The sequence below is a fragment of the Pieris brassicae genome, chromosome 2 (assembly GCF_905147105.1).
Source record: "Pieris brassicae chromosome 2, ilPieBrab1.1, whole genome shotgun sequence".
In the NCBI taxonomy this organism is placed as follows: domain Eukaryota; kingdom Metazoa; phylum Arthropoda; class Insecta; order Lepidoptera; family Pieridae; genus Pieris; species Pieris brassicae.
In genome coordinates this window covers 2,147,471-2,169,875 of record NC_059666.1, presented here as the reverse complement: position 1 = coordinate 2,169,875, position 22,405 = coordinate 2,147,471, and the positions used below count along the sequence as shown (strand labels likewise).

At 32.4% G+C, this 22,405-nt stretch overlaps 1 protein-coding gene across 2 annotated transcripts in view; it reads right to left on the bottom strand.

The window, feature by feature from the left end:
* The window catches only part of LOC123720757, a 103,893-nt gene that overhangs the window by 62,654 nt on the left and 18,834 nt on the right, over positions 1–22,405 (bottom strand). Inside the window, exons 28-59 of one of the 2 annotated variants that reach the window (XM_045677510.1) lie at positions 21,976–22,205; positions 21,598–21,802; positions 21,317–21,406; positions 20,823–21,052; positions 20,096–20,300; positions 19,415–19,504; positions 17,527–17,756; positions 17,205–17,403; positions 16,689–16,781; positions 16,095–16,324; positions 15,717–15,921; positions 15,436–15,525; positions 14,942–15,171; positions 14,212–14,419; positions 14,047–14,136; positions 13,753–13,982; positions 13,349–13,643; positions 12,665–12,894; positions 12,308–12,524; positions 12,006–12,098; positions 11,712–11,938; positions 11,177–11,375; positions 10,822–10,914; positions 10,210–10,439; positions 9,587–9,881; positions 9,044–9,270; positions 8,420–8,636; positions 6,824–6,913; positions 6,245–6,474; positions 3,106–3,331; positions 1,773–1,880; positions 947–1,557 (exon numbers count right to left, since the gene is read on the bottom strand). In XM_045677510.1, coding sequence (XP_045533466.1) covers positions 1,343–1,557; positions 1,773–1,880; positions 3,106–3,331; positions 6,245–6,474; positions 6,824–6,913; positions 8,420–8,636; positions 9,044–9,270; positions 9,587–9,881; positions 10,210–10,439; positions 10,822–10,914; positions 11,177–11,375; positions 11,712–11,938; positions 12,006–12,098; positions 12,308–12,524; positions 12,665–12,894; positions 13,349–13,643; positions 13,753–13,982; positions 14,047–14,136; positions 14,212–14,419; positions 14,942–15,171; positions 15,436–15,525; positions 15,717–15,921; positions 16,095–16,324; positions 16,689–16,781; positions 17,205–17,403; positions 17,527–17,756; positions 19,415–19,504; positions 20,096–20,300; positions 20,823–21,052; positions 21,317–21,406; positions 21,598–21,802; positions 21,976–22,205 — 6,047 coding nt within the window. In that variant the 3' untranslated portion in view covers positions 947–1,342. Of the gene's footprint in view, positions 1–946; positions 1,558–1,772; positions 1,881–3,105; positions 3,332–6,244; positions 6,475–6,823; positions 6,914–8,419; positions 8,637–9,043; positions 9,271–9,586; positions 9,882–10,209; positions 10,440–10,821; positions 10,915–11,176; positions 11,376–11,711; positions 11,939–12,005; positions 12,099–12,307; positions 12,525–12,664; positions 12,895–13,348; positions 13,644–13,752; positions 13,983–14,046; positions 14,137–14,211; positions 14,420–14,941; positions 15,172–15,435; positions 15,526–15,716; positions 15,922–16,094; positions 16,325–16,688; positions 16,782–17,204; positions 17,404–17,526; positions 17,757–19,414; positions 19,505–20,095; positions 20,301–20,822; positions 21,053–21,316; positions 21,407–21,597; positions 21,803–21,975; positions 22,206–22,405 lie in introns of those variants that run through there. The other variant, XM_045677509.1, reaches the window with a different exon arrangement.

Genomic DNA, 22,405 nt, shown 5'->3' with positions numbered 1-22,405 from the left:
TGTTATCGCAAGTGATAATATTTCATAAACAATATAATATCATCGATAAAGTCGTAATTGTTAAAATATGTAGGTTCAGTACCAACCAGAGGCTTCTAGAAACTTTTCTAAGTAGTATGACTTGATATATGAATATTATATTACAGAGATATTTACTTAGCCATTAAACAATTTTACGCAAGGCAGCCATGGCAGGTGGCTTCATTAGTTTTGGGGGTCTAGCTTTTGGGTCGGTATACCAGCGGAATTAACAAATAAAGGGGCTTATTTTTTAATATTTGTGAAAAATAAGATATTTTATATTACGATTTCGCGCGCATGCTGTGGTCAAATGAAAGATAATAATGTTGACTATAATAAGCTGAACTATTATTGTTCGATATTATACGATCATATAAAATATACCTATCTTTGTTCTCAAAAATATATTTTATATTACAGGCAAATGCCTTGCAACGTGATAAAGATTAGGTTATGTATTATCAGAAGAATGTCGCTTCGGCCTTAAAAAACACGCACAGACATGTGATAAAATTAAACATGTAGTGTGATTTCTCATCATCGATATAATTTTAGGTATAAATTGTATAAAATTTTCAAATTCTTATTCTAACAGTTGCCTGTCAGTTGAGACAAACCTCTTGTCAAAATAGGGTCTATTTTTGTTTGAGATATTTATTGTTATCCTCTAGGTAGTCAAGGATATTCACCTACGGTACCGACATACGGTTTGATATAAAAAAATTAGTTAGGCGATTTGTTTTTTTTTTTAAATGTAATTGGAGGCAAAGGGGCTCACTTAGACTTTTTATATTATACCTACGATATGGAATAAATGTATGTCATTTACAAACGTTCAATACATTGGGACAAAACGTGGGACAAACAAGTACAAATAAAAAACTAAAATTAATAATTTTAATTTATATTCTATTTATTCATTCTAAGTTTACAAATAAATACAAAAGTTTAGAGATTTATTACAATATTTGACTCAAAATTACATCAACTTATAAGCATTATTTATTCGTCTTTTTAATATAGTCAGATATTTTCACTCAGGTGAAGTACTTTCTATGACTCAATGTCAAATTTATATAGTCCGATTGTCGAACTTTACACTAAGATTAGATTATTTGTAATCTTTCAATAGTTTACAATCGTAAGATAATATAATTTACATTTAGCTTTAATAAAAATTTGAATTTTGTTAAATAAATCCGCATTTATTAGTCATTTTAGTGTTGAATTAGTCTATTTACTCAAGGACCTGTTTGAGGAACGCGCTCTGAAGTTTAAAGAAGTTGAGAGCGAAAACATTCAGGGCCAGAAAATTGCTAGTCTAAGACATGTACACAAGTGAAATACACAACATAGCTATCATTATAATACTGTTCTTAACTAATGTTGCCGAGCTAGGTTCTGGACAGGAGTCGCTTTGATCGACGGCTACGAAGTATGAGTTCTGCAACTCTTGCCTATTCGCCATGTAGGCGTTTATCGCGGCATTGCCGGCATCCGACATTGTACGAGCACGACTCAGTTTCCATGCACTGACTGTAAAAGTTTTATTCATACATGAGTATTTAGAGGATAAAAAAATACAGATAATTTATAGAAATACTGCAGAAAATCTTATAATTTAGAATTAGTTGGTATTTACTTAGTAATAATATCTGCCGCACATCAATTTGACTGAATCACCTTTATCGAGACTGTATTGATAAAACATTGTGAATCATTGTGGAAAAATTTCTAATAAAAGAACTTACCTTGTCGTCGATTGCCTTCTAGATTTACACAGGAGTATGCTAGAGAATATGAAGTGTAATCTGTGTTCAGTACATAGAGGTTGGTTTCTCTGAACTCTGGGTTGTTTGCTGTAATATAAATATAGAGATCGTTATATTTCAGTGGAAATTGGATAAGTGTATATTAGATTTTTTATATTGTGTTGCTAAACTAGACAATATTTTATTATTTTCTACAACATATCTCTGAAACATTAATTGAGTGAGAGTATCCACAATTAGCTACATTGTTTTCTTTGAATATAACATCTCTAACGTGTCACGTGACCACGCAACGCTGTAAAGCACGCGAAACGTCGAAAAAAAATTAAATTTAAAATTATGTAAATAATTATAAGTTTATAATAATAATACATAGCTTCAATCCGTTTAAAAAGTGTTTTCTTAATCTGTACCGATTTAAACGCGATTACCTACGTCTAATAGGTCTTTCGATGACCTGCTGTGACTTCAGTCTGTCAACTGTCACAATTCACCAAAGACAATTAATTTAATTGTCTTTCATTACTAAGCATTATATGTACATTGCCACTTTGCGTAGATTTCTTATAAGAATATCTTCATTCAATTGATGAATCAATAAACAAGTATTTTATTAATATAAAATTATAAATATCCTATCATAAATTTTATATCATAATCGTATCAGTGCACGTGTAAACAAATATGCAAAACATCTATTTCGCTAACTTTTTAGTTTTTTATTAAGTTTACCTGCACTACATCCGGTTATGAGAACGCAGAGGTCATATAATTAATTAATAAATAAAACTAAGTAATGATAAGAAATTATTGTATTATATTTCGTCGAATGACAAATATATTACTATTGTCATATAATGTGGCATTTTGGTATTTATAAAATTGTTTAATATATGACTTTAAAAAAAAATATACTTCTATATTAATGTACTGCTGTGGATCGAGGAATAATTTTTATTTGTGCATTTGTTTATTCGTTTCAAGTTAAATTATGGATAACGGATTTTAAGTAAAAAAACATGTCAACCCTGACATGTTTTTTATTAGACCCCAGGTCTTATAAAATCATATCTAATCTTACTACATATTTATTTTCGTATAATTAACCCGGCAGAAACCCTGCAAATGCATTGCGATGATAATACAGTTACGTTATAGTTTATACAAAATAAACCAACTTGTCATCAATATATATGGCCGAATTAGGGCCAGAATTCCCCCAATAATCAACACAGTCGTTTCCACAGACATAAATCTTATCATTATTTACTATAATCACTGGTTACACTTATGCTTTAAAAAATCTACTTACGATCTGAGCTGCGAATCGGCAGTCGGACTCTTAGTTTTGCACTACCATCAGTGGAGTTGACTGTAGCGGTACCTTCAATGGTGTCCATAATACCATTGACCACTTGCCAGTTTAGTACAGTGACAACTCCAGTGTCCGAATCCAGTGTGTACCTCGCACCAGTGCAGTTACCACCAGTTTCGAAGCGTTGGAAGTATTTTTCTATTTGGTACCACACGCCAGAGTACTGAAAAATTAAAGTCAATTAATATATCCGGTATTTACAATTAAAATTATACTCGTTTTGATTTAGACAGGTGGCTGATTGTATCCGCTATAAAAAAAAACGAGGCCTTCGCGGACTTGTATGAACCCGTTTAGGGCGCTATAGGATATCAAATGACAACAATGTTTTAAAGCTTCATGTAACACGAGACACATACATTTGATTTGTTTGTACTTTATTTGCACATACTGTTAAGAAAAAAAAAGTATGACGATGGAAAATAGGATGTGAATGAATAAAGGCTTATTATTATTACTATTAAGATGTGCTTTCGTAATAGTATGTATTGTGTAAAATAAGGTCAACATACAAAAAAGATTTTTACTACAGGTGTCTCGCTGATCATAAATGATTAAACAATAAACGCCGAATTATGTAAATAATGTTAATTCGAGTTAATAACCGATAAAGAAAATTTATTTATGCCTCCAGGTCTCGCTAAGCAACATATCAACAAAAAAATATGTTAAAACCAATATAAAACTAATAATTCAAATTCATCGTTCCATTCCACTTGTTATTTAGCTTATCGTTCAGTTTTAAAAAGCTATTTGATAAAATTAATAAAGAAGTTAATAAACGCAGATAATGAAACAATTTTGCGTTGATTATGACCATGAACTCGTTTATTAATAACAAAAAAAATCAAATTTTATCCATAACGTTTAAATTGATGTAATTTCTGTAATAGGATAGAGTACATTTCTATTTATACACACTCCGTGGACTAACATATCCGGGTCACATCTAAGACCAGACGTTTTGTATTCTCGAATCCATAACGAAGTGGGCCAACCCTTTTTAGAATGTAGGGGCCCCTTACTTTATAAAAAAATCCCTGGATGGTTTATTTTGTTATATATCTATATATGTTATATATATCACATAAAATGTACGCTGGCTGAATTGAGTTAAGAATCTACGGAGGCCTTACTACGTATATTACCAATTCGACTTAGGGTCCTTCAAGAAAAGAGCGTACAAATTCTTAAAAGGCCGGCAACGCACTCGCGAGCCCTCTGGCATTGAGAGTGTCCATGGCGGTATCACTTAACATCAGGTGAGCCTCCTGCCCGTTTGCCCCCTATTTTATAAAAAAAAATATATCGTAAGCTCGTAAGCGATAAGGCCGCCAATTGCCCTCCGTTTGATTTTATTATTGAATTTTTTTATATTGTAGTGTAACGAAGTGTAAATAAATAAATAAAATTAAATAAATATATTGGCATGACTCTGAGGTGCCAAAAACTAACATAGACCCAGCGCACGGTTACAAAAATTCTTACCTACACTCTCAAATACATGCGAGCACACACATTCACACATACTAAACAATTCCCATGTACCACTGGCTAACTGATATCTAGTTACCCACAACACAGGAACTCCCTAGTGTGGTTAGCGATTATAATTTTATCACAACCTATTTCTCATCAATAAAGTTTTTATTATTATTTGGAAACTCAACTCATTAAATAACCTTGTGTGTTTAGATTTTTTAGTAGCTAGTGCCACTAGCATATAGATATAGAAAAAGTATAACTAGTCTGGCCATAAATACTGTTACATAAAAACTTTTCTTCATTTCAACTTTTAATTCTTTTGAATTTGGAACACGTATATTTTTTTAAAAACTTCTTTCGATTTTGCGCCATTTCACATGCGATTTTTTCTGTTCATTATCAAATTACAATATGTATGTTCGTATATCGTACTATCAGCAGATACAACAACACTTCGTCCGTCGAAGACCAGGAAAGATCGGGGCGGCCGTCTGCTGTAAGAACTAGGCAGAATTCGTCGAAACACCATTAGGAAGCAAAACATCTCATCGCGAGAAAGACCTGAAGATCGGTGCTTATCGTCGATATACCTAAATCAATTCTTACAATTACAGAGAGTCCATCAAAACGCCTTCTGTCGCGATAGGAAAAAAAATCACAATTGAAGATCACTACTATAAGCAAAATGTTAACGTGTACGCTCGCAGATCTAAAGAAGCCGCTCAAGTAGTCGGAGAGGTACAAAGTGGTCATCATCCTGTGTCAGTGAGGGTTTGGTAGGCCGTGTCTTATCAAGGAGTAACATATCTACATTTTTGTGATAAAGGAGTGAAAACTTCAGCCGAAGTGCATCAAGACACGGTTGCGGAGACCTCTCAATAATGCACTTTTTAATAATATACCGTGGACTTCCCAGCAGGATTCAGCACCTGGTCACAAGGCACGAACTACGCAAGCCTGGCTTGAAACCAACGAACCGGACTTTATCTTATAAAGTCCGGTACGTAAATACTGGCCCCCATCTAGCCCAGACCTCGAACCCTTTAGACGTCAAATTATGGCCAGTTTTAGAGGACATGGCCTGCTTTAAAGGACACGGTGACATGGAGTCTCTTAAAAAATCTTTGGAGCAAAATTTACCTTGGAAACAGTGTGTAAATCAATAGATTAAAGACTTGTATAAAAGCAAAAGGTAGCTATTTCGAATAGAATATTTTATTATTTTTTCGTGAAACTTTCATAAATATGTAGTATTACTATAAATCCATAAAAGAATGCATTTTCATTTGTATTCTGTTACGAATCATTTATTTGCTCGGCTTTCGAACAGCTATATAAATAGATATTAGTTTAGCTAATCTAACTCCAATGGATCGGCACGATTTTATATTCACCGAAATTATATAAATTTTAGATGAAATTTTTCGAAGTAATTTCAATTCGAGTTAGAATCGGGATATTACAAGACATAATTGCGTTAAAATAAACAAGCACTTAATCACTAGAAGGTTGATTAAATCATGACTATATTAGAATTAGCCTTTTTTATAATATCAGTATATATTATGATAATATTATAAAATAAGCTTACTCTTTGCGCATCGAAGTTCCTCTCAACGGGAATATTAGCATCGCATTGCCCTGGTAAGATCACAGATTCCCCAGGTGTGAAGTCAGGGAGATGGAAGCAGGCTGCGTTGGACTGGTTAATGTTTTTGTAATACTTGCTATCCAGGACAGGGATACTGGCTTTAACATTCTCTATTTGGATATTGGCAGCCGCAGACAACTGTTGGTGTCTACTTAACTTCCAACTATAGACTGAAAATTAAATTATCTTAAGTAGTATATTGAGCGTGAATCACCTACTTGCGTATTAAAGAACAGAATGACCACGAAACAGACACAGAAATCCGGGGACAAGGTCAAGAGATTTGTCGCCAGTGGTTTATCATTTTGTATGTACTATATAACGTAATAGATCCAGATCCAGATAGGTAAACCTTTGTTTTAGGTTTAAAAGGCTATCAACATTTTCCATATATATGGCGGCGTAAAATTGTAAATGCCGTTAGGTTGTAATCTATGTCACGAGATTGTAAACAATTACAGTATTTAAAATTTTACGGTGACATATAAATTTCCATACATACATATCAAATTTAATTACCTTGTCTTTCATTATTAATTAAGTCAACACAACCATAAGCTAAAGCGTAATCGGTGTAGTCTGTGCTAAGAACCCAGAATGGAATAGTAGCTGGAACAAAAAAAAAATAGGATATTAATTAAAGATCTAAAAAACATATGTGCAATTCACTCGTGGTAAAAGTGAAACCTTTAAAATTTTTGGTTTCAAGGTAAATAATATAATTATTATAATTTTAAATATTATCCTAATATATACTGATATTATAAAAAATCTAAAAGGAATGATTTTATCAACCTTCTAGAGATTAAAAAGCTTAAGTGTTTGTTTGTTTTAACGCAATGTAATTATAATTCTTAATAACAATTATTTATTTTGATCTATTTTGACAACAATGAAAAAATGTTTTTAATAATATGTAAATAAGACTTTTTTTGACTATCTAAATATAGTATTAGACTTTTCTTTAAAGTATTTTCTGTTTCAATGTTTAAAAACATAAAATAAAGTCGATGAAACGAAAAAGATACATAAATTCATAATATTTAACATTGGAGAAAATGAGATAAGAAGCATTATACAGTCTATAAACTTTTAATTTGTGCATTAAATTAATTAAATTTATCAATTTTATTTACATATCATTAGTTTTAATAATGAATGATATGTAAATAAAATTGATAAAGTTCATCTAATTGTATAATTGAATCAAATTAATCTTATTAATATTTTTTTGCAAATCTTATTTATTCATAAAATTATAAAATAATTTAAATAATACACTGTAAGTTGAAAAACTTTTGATGATTTTTTCAGACCGTGATACTATTTTTGTTTAATATTATGAACTCCTTACGTAAGTTATATTTTTTTTAATCAATCTGTGTAGACTTTCAAACACCCATTCCCTATAACGATCAGAACTAAAGACATATAATAAAGTATTGACTAATAGTAAGGGATACTTAAAGTAAGAACATAGATCTTACACACTTGTGTAAAGTGTAAAAGCTATCCATATATTGGCCACGGCAAGTGTTAGTAACTTCACACACATCTTATTAAACTAGTGTCTTATAGTTTAGATTACTAAATCGATATAATTTCAAATTTAAATTAAGAAACTTTTTGATTAATAGAAATCACTAATTCAGCCAGTTATTATTAATGTTTATTTACTTTTAATGACTTTAACGGATTGAAACTAATTTGAAATCTATATACATATATCCAACGAATGCAAAACCGTGGAAATCGGTTCGTGCGTTCTTTAGTTATAGCGTCAGGAAGGAAAACCCGACTTATTTTTATAGTAGATTTTAATTATAATTGTACTCATGCAATCTGTACACGATGTGGCGAACAGTTTAAAATTGTATAGATACAGATAAATAGTAAGTTGTAATCGTAGAATTGGAATTCTAGTTAGATAGTTACGTGTGTTTATTTTTGCCTTTAATTTATTCTCTGTATTCTATAAATGTTTCCATATCTTGTCAATCAAATTATCATTGAAGTCACATCCCTCTAAATATACCTAACCGAAACACAACATAAAGGATATTCGATTCGATATCGTATTGAATATAATTGAATTGAATTATATATAGTACTTACCTCCAAGACCACCCTGAACCGTTATCAATAGCTTTCCGCTGTTATCATTAGAAGTCTGTGTCACTACACCAGTCCTCTCAAACAGTGTTTCATGTCGAACGTTTCTTTGTACCACGTTGAGTGCTGATCCCGAGCCTTGGCTATATTCTTGCGATAAACATTCACCTGTCATCATTTCACTGGGGTATGCTTGAATCTCATGCCATACTCCTTGGAACTGTAATATGCATATAAACGCAACTTTGTAAAATAAATTAACAGAATACACGTTGCGTGCTACAGTCATCGTATTTATAGGAAGAGTTATTAATGTCTTGATTAAAGACAAAACAGTGATTAAAACCTTATGAGATCTCAAATTTATCTAAATTCATAAAATCTATATTCTGGATACATTTTTCTTTATCGATAAGTATATTTTTAAAAACAAAAAAAAAAACATCCACAAATCAAAGTATAATCAATTCAAATAATATAAGTTATAGCTATGTCAAGGCTATCTTTGATATCGTAATATGATCTTTTAGGTGCGCATGGATGAACTACATTACCATCTCTATATTACAATTACGTCTGGACTAGAAGGTTAAACTCCATCAAAAGTAACTGTGATAAAGATCTTACCGCTGTAAGATTAAAGTTAGGAACGGCGGAAATCGTTGTATCACATCGTCCACTAAAAATAACTGAAGTCTGTGATTGATCGCGATGGTAGAAACAGCCAGCTTCTGTGTGATTTCTTTTTATAAAGAACCGCTGATCAAGTTCTCTTATCGTTGACATAGTGGAATTTATAACGCTGAGTGCAGTTTCAGATAATTGGCGATTTCTACTCAGCTTCCATGTTCCCACTGAAAGTGTCAAATTGGATTTAATAAGTTCATGTGTTATATCGCTGACATCTTACTCAATCTCACTCTACAATCACACAAACAGATCAACTATCAAATCATTATCTATAATGGTATGGATGACTGACAGATACCTAAAAACTAAAATGGTTTGATTTTATTGATTTTCACCTGGAGTCCATTTAAACGTATAGAACTATAATAGTACGTTCATTGTCATAAGAATATTCTTTATTATAGTGTTTAAGATTGATAAACATAATTTTTAAATCAAGGGGAGAAATATAATGATGCCTCAATATGAAAACAATGTTACCTTGTTTTGTCTTGTCATCCAAGTTAAGGCAACTGTAAACTAGGGCGTAGGAGTTGTAATCGGTTACGAGAATCCAATAGTCTCTGTCAGCTGAGCCAAAGTTAACCTTAAGTTTTCCAACGTTATTGCCTTCCGAGAACACTCCATCCGCTACCCTTACTGATACAACACCGTCGATTATTTGAGTATTGTTCACTAATATATTATTTCCATTTGCGCTGTATCTAGCAGTGTTGCATGTACCATATTGGAAAGTAGATGGGTAAGATTCGATATCGTACCATTCTCCTAAGAACTGTAAAAAGAAGTTACAATCATTTTTCTTCGAAAATCCATATGGACATCATCCCATAATTTTCTTTTAAAACTGTCAATTTCTTGTAATATTCAAATGATATGAATGATTAGTATTATTTTCAATAATTCAAACATGTTACTGAATATTTATATTATAAAACATTAATCTATGACACGTGAATAATCTATGACAAACTTTTTTTTGTTAGTAATTTATTTATGTTGCATAATGATAACCAAATATTAGATAACCACTAAAATACACTTGAAAGTTTAAATTTATAAATTTAAGTTTAACTTCCCCACTATTAGTAGGAAACACTCACCAAATTGGACTGGAAATTTCTAACTACTGAAATGTTTGGGTCACATTGCCCATCAAAGACAACAGGTCGACTGGAATCTACTGGAGGGTAATAGAAGCAGGCGTCTCCAGAATTATCAGTAGTGGCGTAAAAGCGTTCATTTAAAACATTTATTTGATCCACAACATTGTTAATTGCGGCTTCAGCTGTGTCTCCTAAGGTTGTAGTACGACTAAGCTTCCAGCTATAAACTGAAAGAATATAATCATGACGTTAATTATCAATACTCCTTTCTAAAATTGTAGCTTTGAAAACTAGTAGCTATATCTGCCTTATTTAAGTTATCATACCGTATAAATTAATAGTATACTTTCAATATCAAAGACATTTGGAGTCGGTCAAATTGAATAATGCCTTGAATTCAACAAATTACGAATCAAGTTCTAATGAATGTTATGTTATATATTCACTCAAGCTTCAAGCGTAAAGCTTGGCTGGGCTAGATTCGGGCGGGAAGTAGACAAACACAGTAGACTTTTATGAACAAGTAACGTTATACACTACTACACACCCCTATATCGTGTCTCTACTATGGGAGTTTTTAGTTTGAAGACGTATATAGAATATATTTACCCCTCATTTGATCTGCGTTCACATTACTGCAACTGTAGGCCAAAGCATAATTTTCATAATCAGTTGCTAGGATCCAAAAATCAACAGTTCGAGCTAAAAAGCAAAATTCATATGATATAAATGCCGATGTGAAATTTGTAGCCTAATATTATAAATCACGAACTGTTAGCCCGCTGAGACATATTTAACATGCGGGTATTATTCAGACGTTTCTTATATTGATGTTAGTAATAATATTGAAGTCTACGGATCATGATACGTATTAGTATCAGTAAGTTATTACACGATTTGTAAGACATAATAATACATAGTATTTAAGAATTCAGTAACATTCTCGTAAAAATTATAAACTTACTGGATACAGAAACTCGGAGTTTCCCAGTTCCATCAGCAGATACGGTAGCAGAACCGGACACGGTTCTTAACTCACTGTCTATAATATGCATGTTCCTAACTCTTATCGTGGTACCTTCTCTGGAGTAGTCTAATTGGTTGCATTCTCCAGATTGACGATGTGTGTAATAAGAAGATATGAGACGCCATCTTCCAAGGAACTACAAAAGAGATACTTTCATAAAGAAACGGAAACAGTTATATAAGTCAAAATTGGACACGATATCTCTACGGATCTGCTTTGATCTCTCCCATCTTGAGCCCATAATTTTTTCATTAATTTGAATTTGATTATTAAGCGAAAAAAAAACTATTGCTAGTTGATCGAAAGCGGAATCTAGATTATCCAGGTTCAACGTAATGGCGCATTGATGATTCATATAGTGAAATAATATCATACACTGTATTATGTTTAATTGTGTCATTTGTAAATATATTTATGTGGTCTTTGAAAAAGTTAATAAATTCAACAGTAATAACAAACATTAAAACCTTACCCCATCTATAGTAAAGTTATCTACGACGTGAATATTTGGATCACATTGACCAGGCAATATGACCGGTTGACCAAGTGGTGTATCAGGTAAAAAGAAGCACCCAGCATTAGAGTGGTCAACTTTTACGTAGTACCTATTAACTAAATCATTTGCTAAGACAATAGCGTTAATTCCTGTATTAGCGTTACTGGATAGTGTTCTTGATCTACTAAGTTTCCAGCTGTAAACTAAAGATAAAGAGGTTAATATATGCATTTTATTAATTTCCACTATTAGATAAAAATGTATAAATACCTCTTCGAAGATTATTAGTTAATTGAACACATCCATAAGCTAAAGCATAGTCTTGATATTCCACAGACAGAACCGTGAAAGGAACACTTACAGCTGGAAAAATATGGTTATTAAAGTATAATTTTCAATTCTTTAAAAGTCTATCAAGTTTTTATTTTAGCGAATATTATTATATATTTAAATTAAAATTTTCATTCTCTGGACGTTTGAATGAGGCAGTCAACGTTAAAGACGTCATTTTGTGCTATCTACTGGTTCTTCTAGTTTTATTTGAATGTTTATAGTATTAAATGTTTACTCACTTCCAGTATCGGTTTCAAGTGTGATTGTTAACTGCCCGTTTTCGCTTCCGGAAACTCTAGAAGCTGTACCAGAAATTTCAACTAATTCTTGATTATTAACACCCCTTGACGTAAAACTTAAGCTATCGGCGCCCGCTGTGAAAAACTGTTGTAAGGAACACTGTCCACCCCATAGTTCTGTGGGATATATTTCAACTTCGTACCATGTACCCACAAACTGAAAAAAAGCGGTGAAGATTAAAGTATTAACTACTTATTAGTAAAGTAATAAGATTTATAAAATAATCGGCTTAAAAGGTTTATGTCTAAATGCTTTCAATTTCTTGATAATCTTCACCGATTAAAAAAAATACTCACTTGTGTCATATTAAAATTAGCCACAGGTGATACATTCGTCGGACAAGTTCCCTGAAGATATACTGGATCCCCTTGTTGTATTTCATTGTTGAAGGTACACCCAGCACTAGTATGGTCTCTTTCAATAAAGTACCGGGAGTCAAGAACTCTGATATTGTCCATTCTATTGTTTATAGTTGTTTGGGCACTTTGTGTCAATTGTCGTGTTTTACTTAATTTCCAGGCACCAACTGTTAGAAAATTATTTAATTTAAATTTATATTATATGTACCATCAATTATGAGACAATATATATCTCTTTCTACGCTTTAGACAATTTTTGAAGTGAAACTCTATCGGCGTTGTAAAAAAATTTACTGTCCCTACCACGATTGATTCGAAGACATTCGAAGCCATTAATAACAAATACATACAATGATAGTAATAATTATAGTACAATTAATAAAATTCCGTAATAACCTTAGTAGTAATAATGTAAATTAAATAATTGTATTATTTGGATTCATGTCTATGATAATAAAAGCCTTTTGTTTAACTTTATCTTATTTAACCAATTTCTGTAAAGTTGCATATAGTAGATCATTTTTCGAAAAATAGGGTCATAAAGAAGTTTCACTTCTTACGTGTGTACACACGCACACATTTTATTATTATAGGATTGCTTCATTAAATTATCTAAATTACCTTGCATGTTTTGTTCATCAATATTTAAACAACTGTAGACGAGAGCGTATGTGCTGTAGTCAGTAGATAATACCCAGTAATCCCTGGGAGTTGATCCAAAGTTCAAACTGAGTTTAGAAGTCCGTTCATTTTCAACAAAACTTCCAACTCCCTGTCTAACTGATATGGTTCCGTTGACGACTTGAGTGTTTACAACGTCCACAAAATTACCCTGACGCGTATAGAAGGCTGAGTTACATGTCCCGTATTGGAAGCTTGAAGGATATGACTCAATGTCATACCATTGACCCATATACTGTAAAATATTGAGTATATATGAAAATCAGTGGACATAAAAATCTTCAATTTAGTCAATTTTGATTAATCTTTAATGAAAGCATTTTGGAACAACCACACAAACTCACCCTATTTGCATCAAAGTCCCTAATTACTTGTATAGTTTGGTCACATTGTCCTTTAAAGACGACAGGTTTCGATTCATCTATTTCTGGCATATAGAAGCAAGCAGCGACAGATTGATCAACATCAGAGAAGAAGCGATCATTCAATTCAGGTACGCGATCATAAACTCTGTTGATTCTTTCGATTGCATCTGCGCTCAATGAATCGTTGCGGCTCAATTTCCAACTGAACACTGAAACATAAACAGATATCGTAACATGTCCACGTGATTTCAAAATTAATAATTTAACACTCACCCCTGTATTCATTGCTGTCTAAGTTCTGACAACTATATGCTAGCGCATAAGAATCATAGTCGGTGTCAAGGATCCAGAAGTCACTTGACCCTGTAATTTTTAATGTTGTTTTGTAATAATCTTTAAAAGTAGTCAAATTCTTTATTGTGTTTGTGGAAAACTTACTGGTTCCAACTGTTACCAACAACTTTGCATCTCTAACTGTTTGGGAAGCGAATCTGCCCGTTCCAGCTACAGTCAATAAGCTATCTCCGACAACATGACTATTTATAATATTAAGAGTATCTCCTTGTACAGCATAGTTTGCTTTATTACAAACTCCTCTTTGGCGTTCGTTGTAATATGTTTCAATTAAGCGCCATTCTCCAGAAAACTAAAAAGATAATTTTTATTAATTATATATTATTAATCTATTATTTTGACACTATATAATACCGCAGAGTAATTCGAATGAACACTTTTCATATAAATAGATACTTAGGTATAATTTTTTTGTAATTTACGTTTTTATGTGAAAACACTAAATTAGTCTTGTTGACTAAAGTACTTTTTCATATCTGTCAGTCACTGTATTTACGCACGTGAGTCAAAGAGGGACCGACATATAGTAAAAACATGAATAAAGCAGTAGTCTAACGCTTAGTACATTTATCCATCGGAATATATTTTGAGACCCCTGACGTGGTAAAACCTTTTATAAAATTAGTATAACAGACACATATATATGGTATTCTTTACTGTAAAAAGCTCACAGCGATCTCGATAATTAGTATCGTATGTATTATTATATTCAATGGTAGACAATTAATTTAAAATTATATTAAGAATGATGGAGATCAACGGTGATATTTAAAAAAGACAAAACTGTAAATTAAATTACGAAGTAAAAACTTACTCTCTCTAAACTAAAGTTATTGGTAACAAGAATGTTTTGGTTACACTGTCCTTCGAATATTACTGGTTCGTTGACCTGGATGTCGGGATAATGGAAACAGGCGCTGACAGATTGATCTGCCTTTGTAAAGTACGATTCATGTAAAGCATCTACTGTGTCAATTATTTCATTTATAGTTTCATTAGCCTCTGCTGTTAATGAATTAGTCCGACTTAGTTTCCAACTGTAAACTAGAATTCAAAAAGTAAAAGTTACAAATATTTTAGAAAATAAAAAATACACTACCATATATATTGAGTAGTGACCGCTACCGAACTCATAAAATAACTTTTATTTGAATACTGATCTTGCAAAATAAGTCGTGTGACGTACGTGTACATAGCCTTGTATTACTGACCTAACTAGGGTTATAGTTAAGCCGAACAAACAACAAAAAGTTACGAGGAGTCTTTAAAGTTCTACTATTCAGTAGCGGTTTCCAGCATGTTACATACTTCTCTGTTGATTGTTCTCCAAGTTTTCACAGCTATAGGCTAACGCGTAGCTGTCGTAATCAGTGTTCAAAATCCAGTAATCACGTGTATCTATGAAATTTGAAAATATTATTAGGTCAAATTTATAAAATAACTTAAACTACTATAGAAGATGATGATTATAGATACATTAATGGCTTTGTCGACGTTTTGTTCATCAAATGTTAGTAATGCAATCTGCTTTGAATCATATGTGACGATAGTTTCACTTTCTTCATTTTATTCAAGTTTTAATTACTTACTAGAACCAACGGTGGCCCGTAGCTTTCCATTCCTATCAGTTGAAGCGAAAGCAATCGTTCCAGAGGTCGTAAATAACTGTCGGTTTAGAACGTGTCTATTTTGTAAAGAAAGACCAGTCTGTTGAACGCTATAAATAGCATGGTTGCATTCGCCAGATTGACGTTCATTGTAGTATGAGGAAACAAGACGCCATTCTCCCGAAAACTGTTAATTAAAAAAAATGTGTTTAGGTTGTCAGCTATAATTTCTACATATCTAATCCCTTAATCAAAGAAATCAATAATACTAATTTTGATATTCTAATCTATGGTATCATTAATCTCAGAAAGTCTTCCATAATGTGTTCAATTTACACTTATTTATTATTCTTAACTTACTTTTGTCAAATTCAAGGATGGAATAACTGGGACATTAACTTCACATTGTCCCGGCAAAATTACTGGTTCATCTTTTAATAATGTTGGATAATGGAAGCATGCCTTATCAGACTGATCAACATCATTATAGTAACGGTTGTTCAGTACATCAACACTATTAATAACATTATTCATAATTTCATTATCTCGTGCGCTGAAGGTGTCACTACGGCCGAGCTTCCAGCTGGAAACTAAAACAGAAATAGTTTCAATTATTTTATGAATGTAGCTTTTTTCTTGTTTAGGAGCTTGAGAAAAAAAATCAGATTTCGAAAGTAACGAGAACTTTGTTCACGTTTTGTGACCATCTTCATACAAAGTCCTTTGACAGTAGCAGCTCATATCTGTCAAATAGTGATCTTATGTCAATACCTAGGCATTATTCGTGCCGTGATTGTAAAATTAGATAGAGTCAGTCGTTGGCACTCTTTAGGATAACTTCTTAAGATTATATTAACAGCATTCTATTATTTATTATTATTAATAGACATAGGTTATCTGCATGACAGTTATAAATAATCAAATAAAATGATTACTTTCGTAAATGGAACATACTTCTTTGCCGATTATTGGGTAAATTTTCACAGCTGTATGCTAACGCGTGATTCTCATAGTCAGTGGCTAGAATCCAGAATGGTGCTGCTGAATCTGAAAAAGTATTTAAACATTTTAGTCAGTCAATATACCAAATAACGTTGAAACGATGATCAGCTCTCTTAAAAACCATTTATGTATTTAATAGCTTTTGGAAGTAATTCATTTTTATACTCATAATAATTTAGTGTCAATTTGATTCAGTTCCACCCTTAAATGTGCCTAATATTTGTGCACCTTTTTCATGAATCAGTTTTTTAAGAGTAGCTTCTTTATCAGTGAAACTTTTTGTGGATATATCCAATGTGTGTTTTATGTTTTTTTTTTGTTTTATACTTTTAGAGATGTATCTGTTTTGTTTCCTAAAAGAATAAATAAATAGCTTATGATCAAAACACGTCATCGACATTTTGCATTAAAGACATGCCGCTTTTCTCTCTTTCATTCCTTAACTAATCTAAATTAATGATAACTTACTTGTGCCAACATTCACAATAAGTTTGCCACTTTCAGCTGTAGTTGATGCAGTTCCAGTACTTATACTTCGGAGTCTGTCTGTAACGTGGCTATTGACAATGCCCATGGTAGTTCCTCTGTTTGTGTATCTGGCCCTATTACACTCTCCTGATTGACGTGCGTTGTAGTAAGATGATAAAAGCAGCCATTCCCCTTCAAACTGTGTTTTATATAATTTGAATTATTGCCTTTAGTAAATTAATTTCAAAAGTCATTACCACACACTTAAAAATTTTTAAAATAAAAGTTGAGGTAGTGACACAAAGATTGATGTTTAACTTACTCTTGTAAAGTTAAAGTTTCCAACGGCTGGAATTTCAAGGTCACATTGCCCAGGAAGAATTACTGGCTCATTTGGGTTTAAGACAGGATAATAGAAGCACGCACTGCTAGATTGATTAGTGGCTATGTATCGGTTATTGTCCAATACAGCGACTTGGTTTACAACGGTATCAATATCGGTGACTGCTTTCGGTGTTAACTCATTTGTGCGACTTAGTTTCCAACTGTTAACTGAAACCAAACCATTAATAAACCAACAATAGAAATGACAATATGTAATCATTTTATTTAGTCATAGGTTAAATAATCAAAAAGTAGTGCTAAAACTTTTCAGGTCTAGCCCTCAGTTATCTGTATCTGTTTCTGTATGTGTATCTGTTGTAAGTGATTTCTTTTAATAGGCAGATAGGTGATCATTCTGTGTCACGGTGGTCACCGTGACCACGCACGCTGTAAAGCACGCGAAACGTCGAAAAAATGTAAATTTATAATTATTTACATAATTATAAGTTTATAATAATACAAATAGCTTTAATTCGGTTAAAAAATTGAATTCTTTCAATGTGCAAAAGCTATGTTAATCAAAGCTATCTTTTATTTTTTCAACTTTTTAATTATTTCGAATTTGGAACACGTATATTATTTTAAAAACTTCTTTCGATTTTGAACCATTTCACATATTTTTTCATCTTCATTATTAAATTATAATATGGAATAGGGTGGTAAAAATTATAGGATTGCAGTGATCACCTTGCAGTGGGTATGGAGCCGCTGGTCATATTCACTTCAAAAGCTTGGTATCAACCGTATGTTTTTATAACGTACTATCAACAGAAACAACAGCATTTTATGTGTCGAAGACCAGAAAAGATCGGAGCGGCCACGTGCTGATAGAACTACTAAGGTTGTTAATGCTGTTAAAGCAAGAATTCGTCGAAACCCCATTAGGAAGAAAGAAATGTTATCGCGAGAAATGAAGATTCCCGCTAGTACTCTGTCACGTATTATAAAACAAGACCTGAAACTAGGTGCTTATCTTCGATATACAGGACATGCTCCAAATCAATCTATACAATTAAAGAGAGTGGATCAATCAAAACGCCTTTTGTCGCAGATGAAAAGCACTTAAATATCCTCTATACCCATTTTGGTGAGAAAGTAGTGAAAACTTCAGCCAAAGTGTATCAAGATACGGTTTTGGATCATTTTGTGAAACCTGACTGCAATGTACTTTTTAAAAATATACCGTGGACTTCCCAGCAGGATTCAGCACCTGCTCACAAGGCACGAATTACTCAAGCCAAGCTTGAAACGAATAATCCTGACTTTATAAGAGCTGAAGACTGGCCCAGACGTCAACCCTTTAGACATCAAATTCAGGTCAGTTTTAGAGGACATAGCCTAAATGACACAGCGACATTGAAACTCTTAAAAAAATATTGTAGTAAGCAAGGCAAAGTTGAAAAAAAATTCTTGGAAACATTGTGTAAATCCATAGATTCGTGGCCAAACAGTTTAAAGGCCTGTATATAAAAGCCAAATGTGGCTTTTTCAAATAGATTTTTTTTGCTATGTTAATAAATATGTAGACATAATTTTTAATAATATTACATTACTTCCTTAAAAATGCATTTTTATTTGTAACAGAAGTTATGACTAGACTAGATATTATATACTTTATACAATCAGTAATATTATTGCATTATATACAGATGCGGGTAGTTCACTAGGAATAACCCATGTTAGATTCTCATTAGATACAGCAAAGATACTAATTAGTTAACTTTTCTGCCATTACCTTCGAGGTAGCAATTTTTTCATTACAGTACAAAAAAATTGATGTGCCTCGGTCAACCATTATATAGTGCTTCGATAAACGAAATACTTACTTCTTCGCTGGTTATTAGCTAAGTTTTCACAGCTGTAAGCTAGTGCATATGATTCATAATCAGTAGTAAGAATCCAATAGTCACGTGTATCTGGAAGTAGACAGTATTAATAAAATATGTTTTAATAATGAGGCAAATGGAAAATATATTTTTGAGGTGTCATGTGAGGCATGAGGCGCATATTTTAAAATAACAGATACCGGCAAACATCTTGAACAAATGTCCTTGTCAGCACAGTAGCTATTTTTAGGTATCACTTGAAGTGGCTGAGAGTGACGTGTCGATCGCGTGATTGGTAAATCAGTTGACGTTTTTTCCTTCGCTGTGTACGATGCGCAAACTTACCCCCACTTCCTTGTTTAATACTCAAGAAGTTTACCAGTATCTGTACCAAGAATGCCTTAAAAAAAGTGTTATGTGACAAGCACTTGTCACTCACTTGTGTGGCAAACATGACATACACGTAGAGATCATACGAATATTAAACAAAACAATTACTAAAAAAAATAGAAAAAATTAAACAAAAATCGATTTTAAACTTAAACTTACCTTGCGAAGCATTCAACCTAACGAATTTTCGGACCTAACCGTCCTGTGATTCTGTTACTTATGGATTTTAAATATAGCTTTCAATTAATTGTTATATTTACTGAGAAAATAAAATAGATTTTTGAGACTTACTAGAGCCAACAGTAACTCGTAGCTTCCCATTTTCTTCATTTGATGCGAACACAGCTGATCCAGAGGTGGTAAGTAATTCTCGGTTAAGAACGTGTCTATTCTCTATGGCTAGATGAGTATCTTGAACGGTATAAACAGCGTGGTTACATTCGCCAGACTGTCTTTCGTTATAGTATGATGCAATTAGACGCCATTCGCCAGAAAACTGAAAAGATAATTTTTATTAATTATATATTATTAATCTATTATTTTGACACTATATAATACCGCAGAGTAATTCGAATGAACACTTTTCATATAAATAGATACTTAGGTATAATTTTTTTGTAATTTACGTTTTTATGTGAAAACACTAAATTAGTCTTGTTGACTAAAGTACTTTTTCATATCTGTCAGTCACTGTATTTACGCACGTGAGTCAAAGAGGGACCGACATATAGTAAAAACATGAATAAAGCAGTAGTCTAACGCTTAGTACATTTATCCATCGGAATATATTTTGAGACCCCTGACGTGGTAAAACCTTTTATAAAATTAGTATAACAGACACATATATATGGTATTCTTTACTGTAAAAAGCTCACAGCGATCTCGATAATTAGTATCGTATGTATTATTATATTCAATGGTAGACAATTAATTTAAAATTATATTAAGAATGATGGAGATCAACGGTGATATTTAAAAAAGACAAAACTGTAAATTAAATTACGAAGTAAAAACTTACTCTCTCTAAACTAAAGTTATTGGTAACAAGAATGTTTTGGTTACACTGTCCTTCGAATATTACTGGTTCGTTGACCTGGATGTCGGGATAATGGAAACAGGCGCTGACAGATTGATCTGCCTTTGTAAAGTACGATTCATGTAAAGCATCTACTGTGTCAATTATTTCATTTATAGTTTCATTAGCCTCTGCTGTTAATGAATTAGTCCGACTTAGTTTCCAACTGTAAACTAGAATTCAAAAAGTAAAAGTTACAAATATTTTAGAAAATAAAAAATACACTACCATATATATTGAGTAGTGACCGCTACCGAACTCATAAAATAACTTTTATTTGAATACTGATCTTGCAAAATAAGTCGTGTGACGTACGTGTACATAGCCTTGTATTACTGACCTAACTAGGGTTATAGTTAAGCCGAACAAACAACAAAAAGTTACGAGGAGTCTTTAAAGTTCTACTATTCAGTAGCGGTTTCCAGCATGTTACATACTTCTCTGTTGATTGTTCTCCAAGTTTTCACAGCTATAGGCTAACGCGTAGCTGTCGTAATCAGTGTTCAAAATCCAGTAATCACGTGTATCTATGAAATTTGAAAATATTATTAGGTCAAATTTATAAAATAACTTAAACTACTATAGAAGATGATGATTATAGATACATTAATGGCTTTGTCGACGTTTTGTTCATCAAATGTTAGTAATGCAATCTGCTTTGAATCATATGTGACGATAGTTTCACTTTCTTCATTTTATTCAAGTTTTAATTACTTACTAGAACCAACGGTGGCCCGTAGCTTTCCATTCCTATCAGTTGAAGCGAAAGCAATCGTTCCAGAGGTCGTAAATAACTGTCGGTTTAGAACGTGTCTATTTTGTAAAGAAAGACCAGTCTGTTGAACGCTATAAATAGCATGGTTGCATTCGCCAGATTGACGTTCATTGTAGTATGAGGAAACAAGACGCCATTCTCCCGAAAACTGTTAATTAAAAAAAATGTGTTTAGGTTGTCAGCTATAATTTCTACATATCTAATCCCTTAATCAAAGAAATCAATAATACTAATTTTGATATTCTAATCTATGGTATCATTAATCTCAGAAAGTCTTCCATAATGTGTTCAATTTACACTTATTTATTATTCTTAACTTACTTTTGTCAAATTCAAGGATGGAATAACTGGGACATTAACTTCACATTGTCCCGGCAAAATTACTGGTTCATCTTTTAATAATGTTGGATAATGGAAGCATGCCTTATCAGACTGATCAACATCATTATAGTAACGGTTGTTCAGTACATCAACACTATTAATAACATTATTCATAATTTCATTATCTCGTGCGCTGAAGGTGTCACTACGGCCGAGCTTCCAGCTGGAAACTAAAACAGAAATAGTTTCAATTATTTTATGAATGTAGCTTTTTTCTTGTTTAGGAGCTTGAGAAAAAAAATCAGATTTCGAAAGTAACGAGAACTTTGTTCACGTTTTGTGACCATCTTCATACAAAGTCCTTTGACAGTAGCAGCTCATATCTGTCAAATAGTGATCTTATGTCAATACCTAGGCATTATTCGTGCCG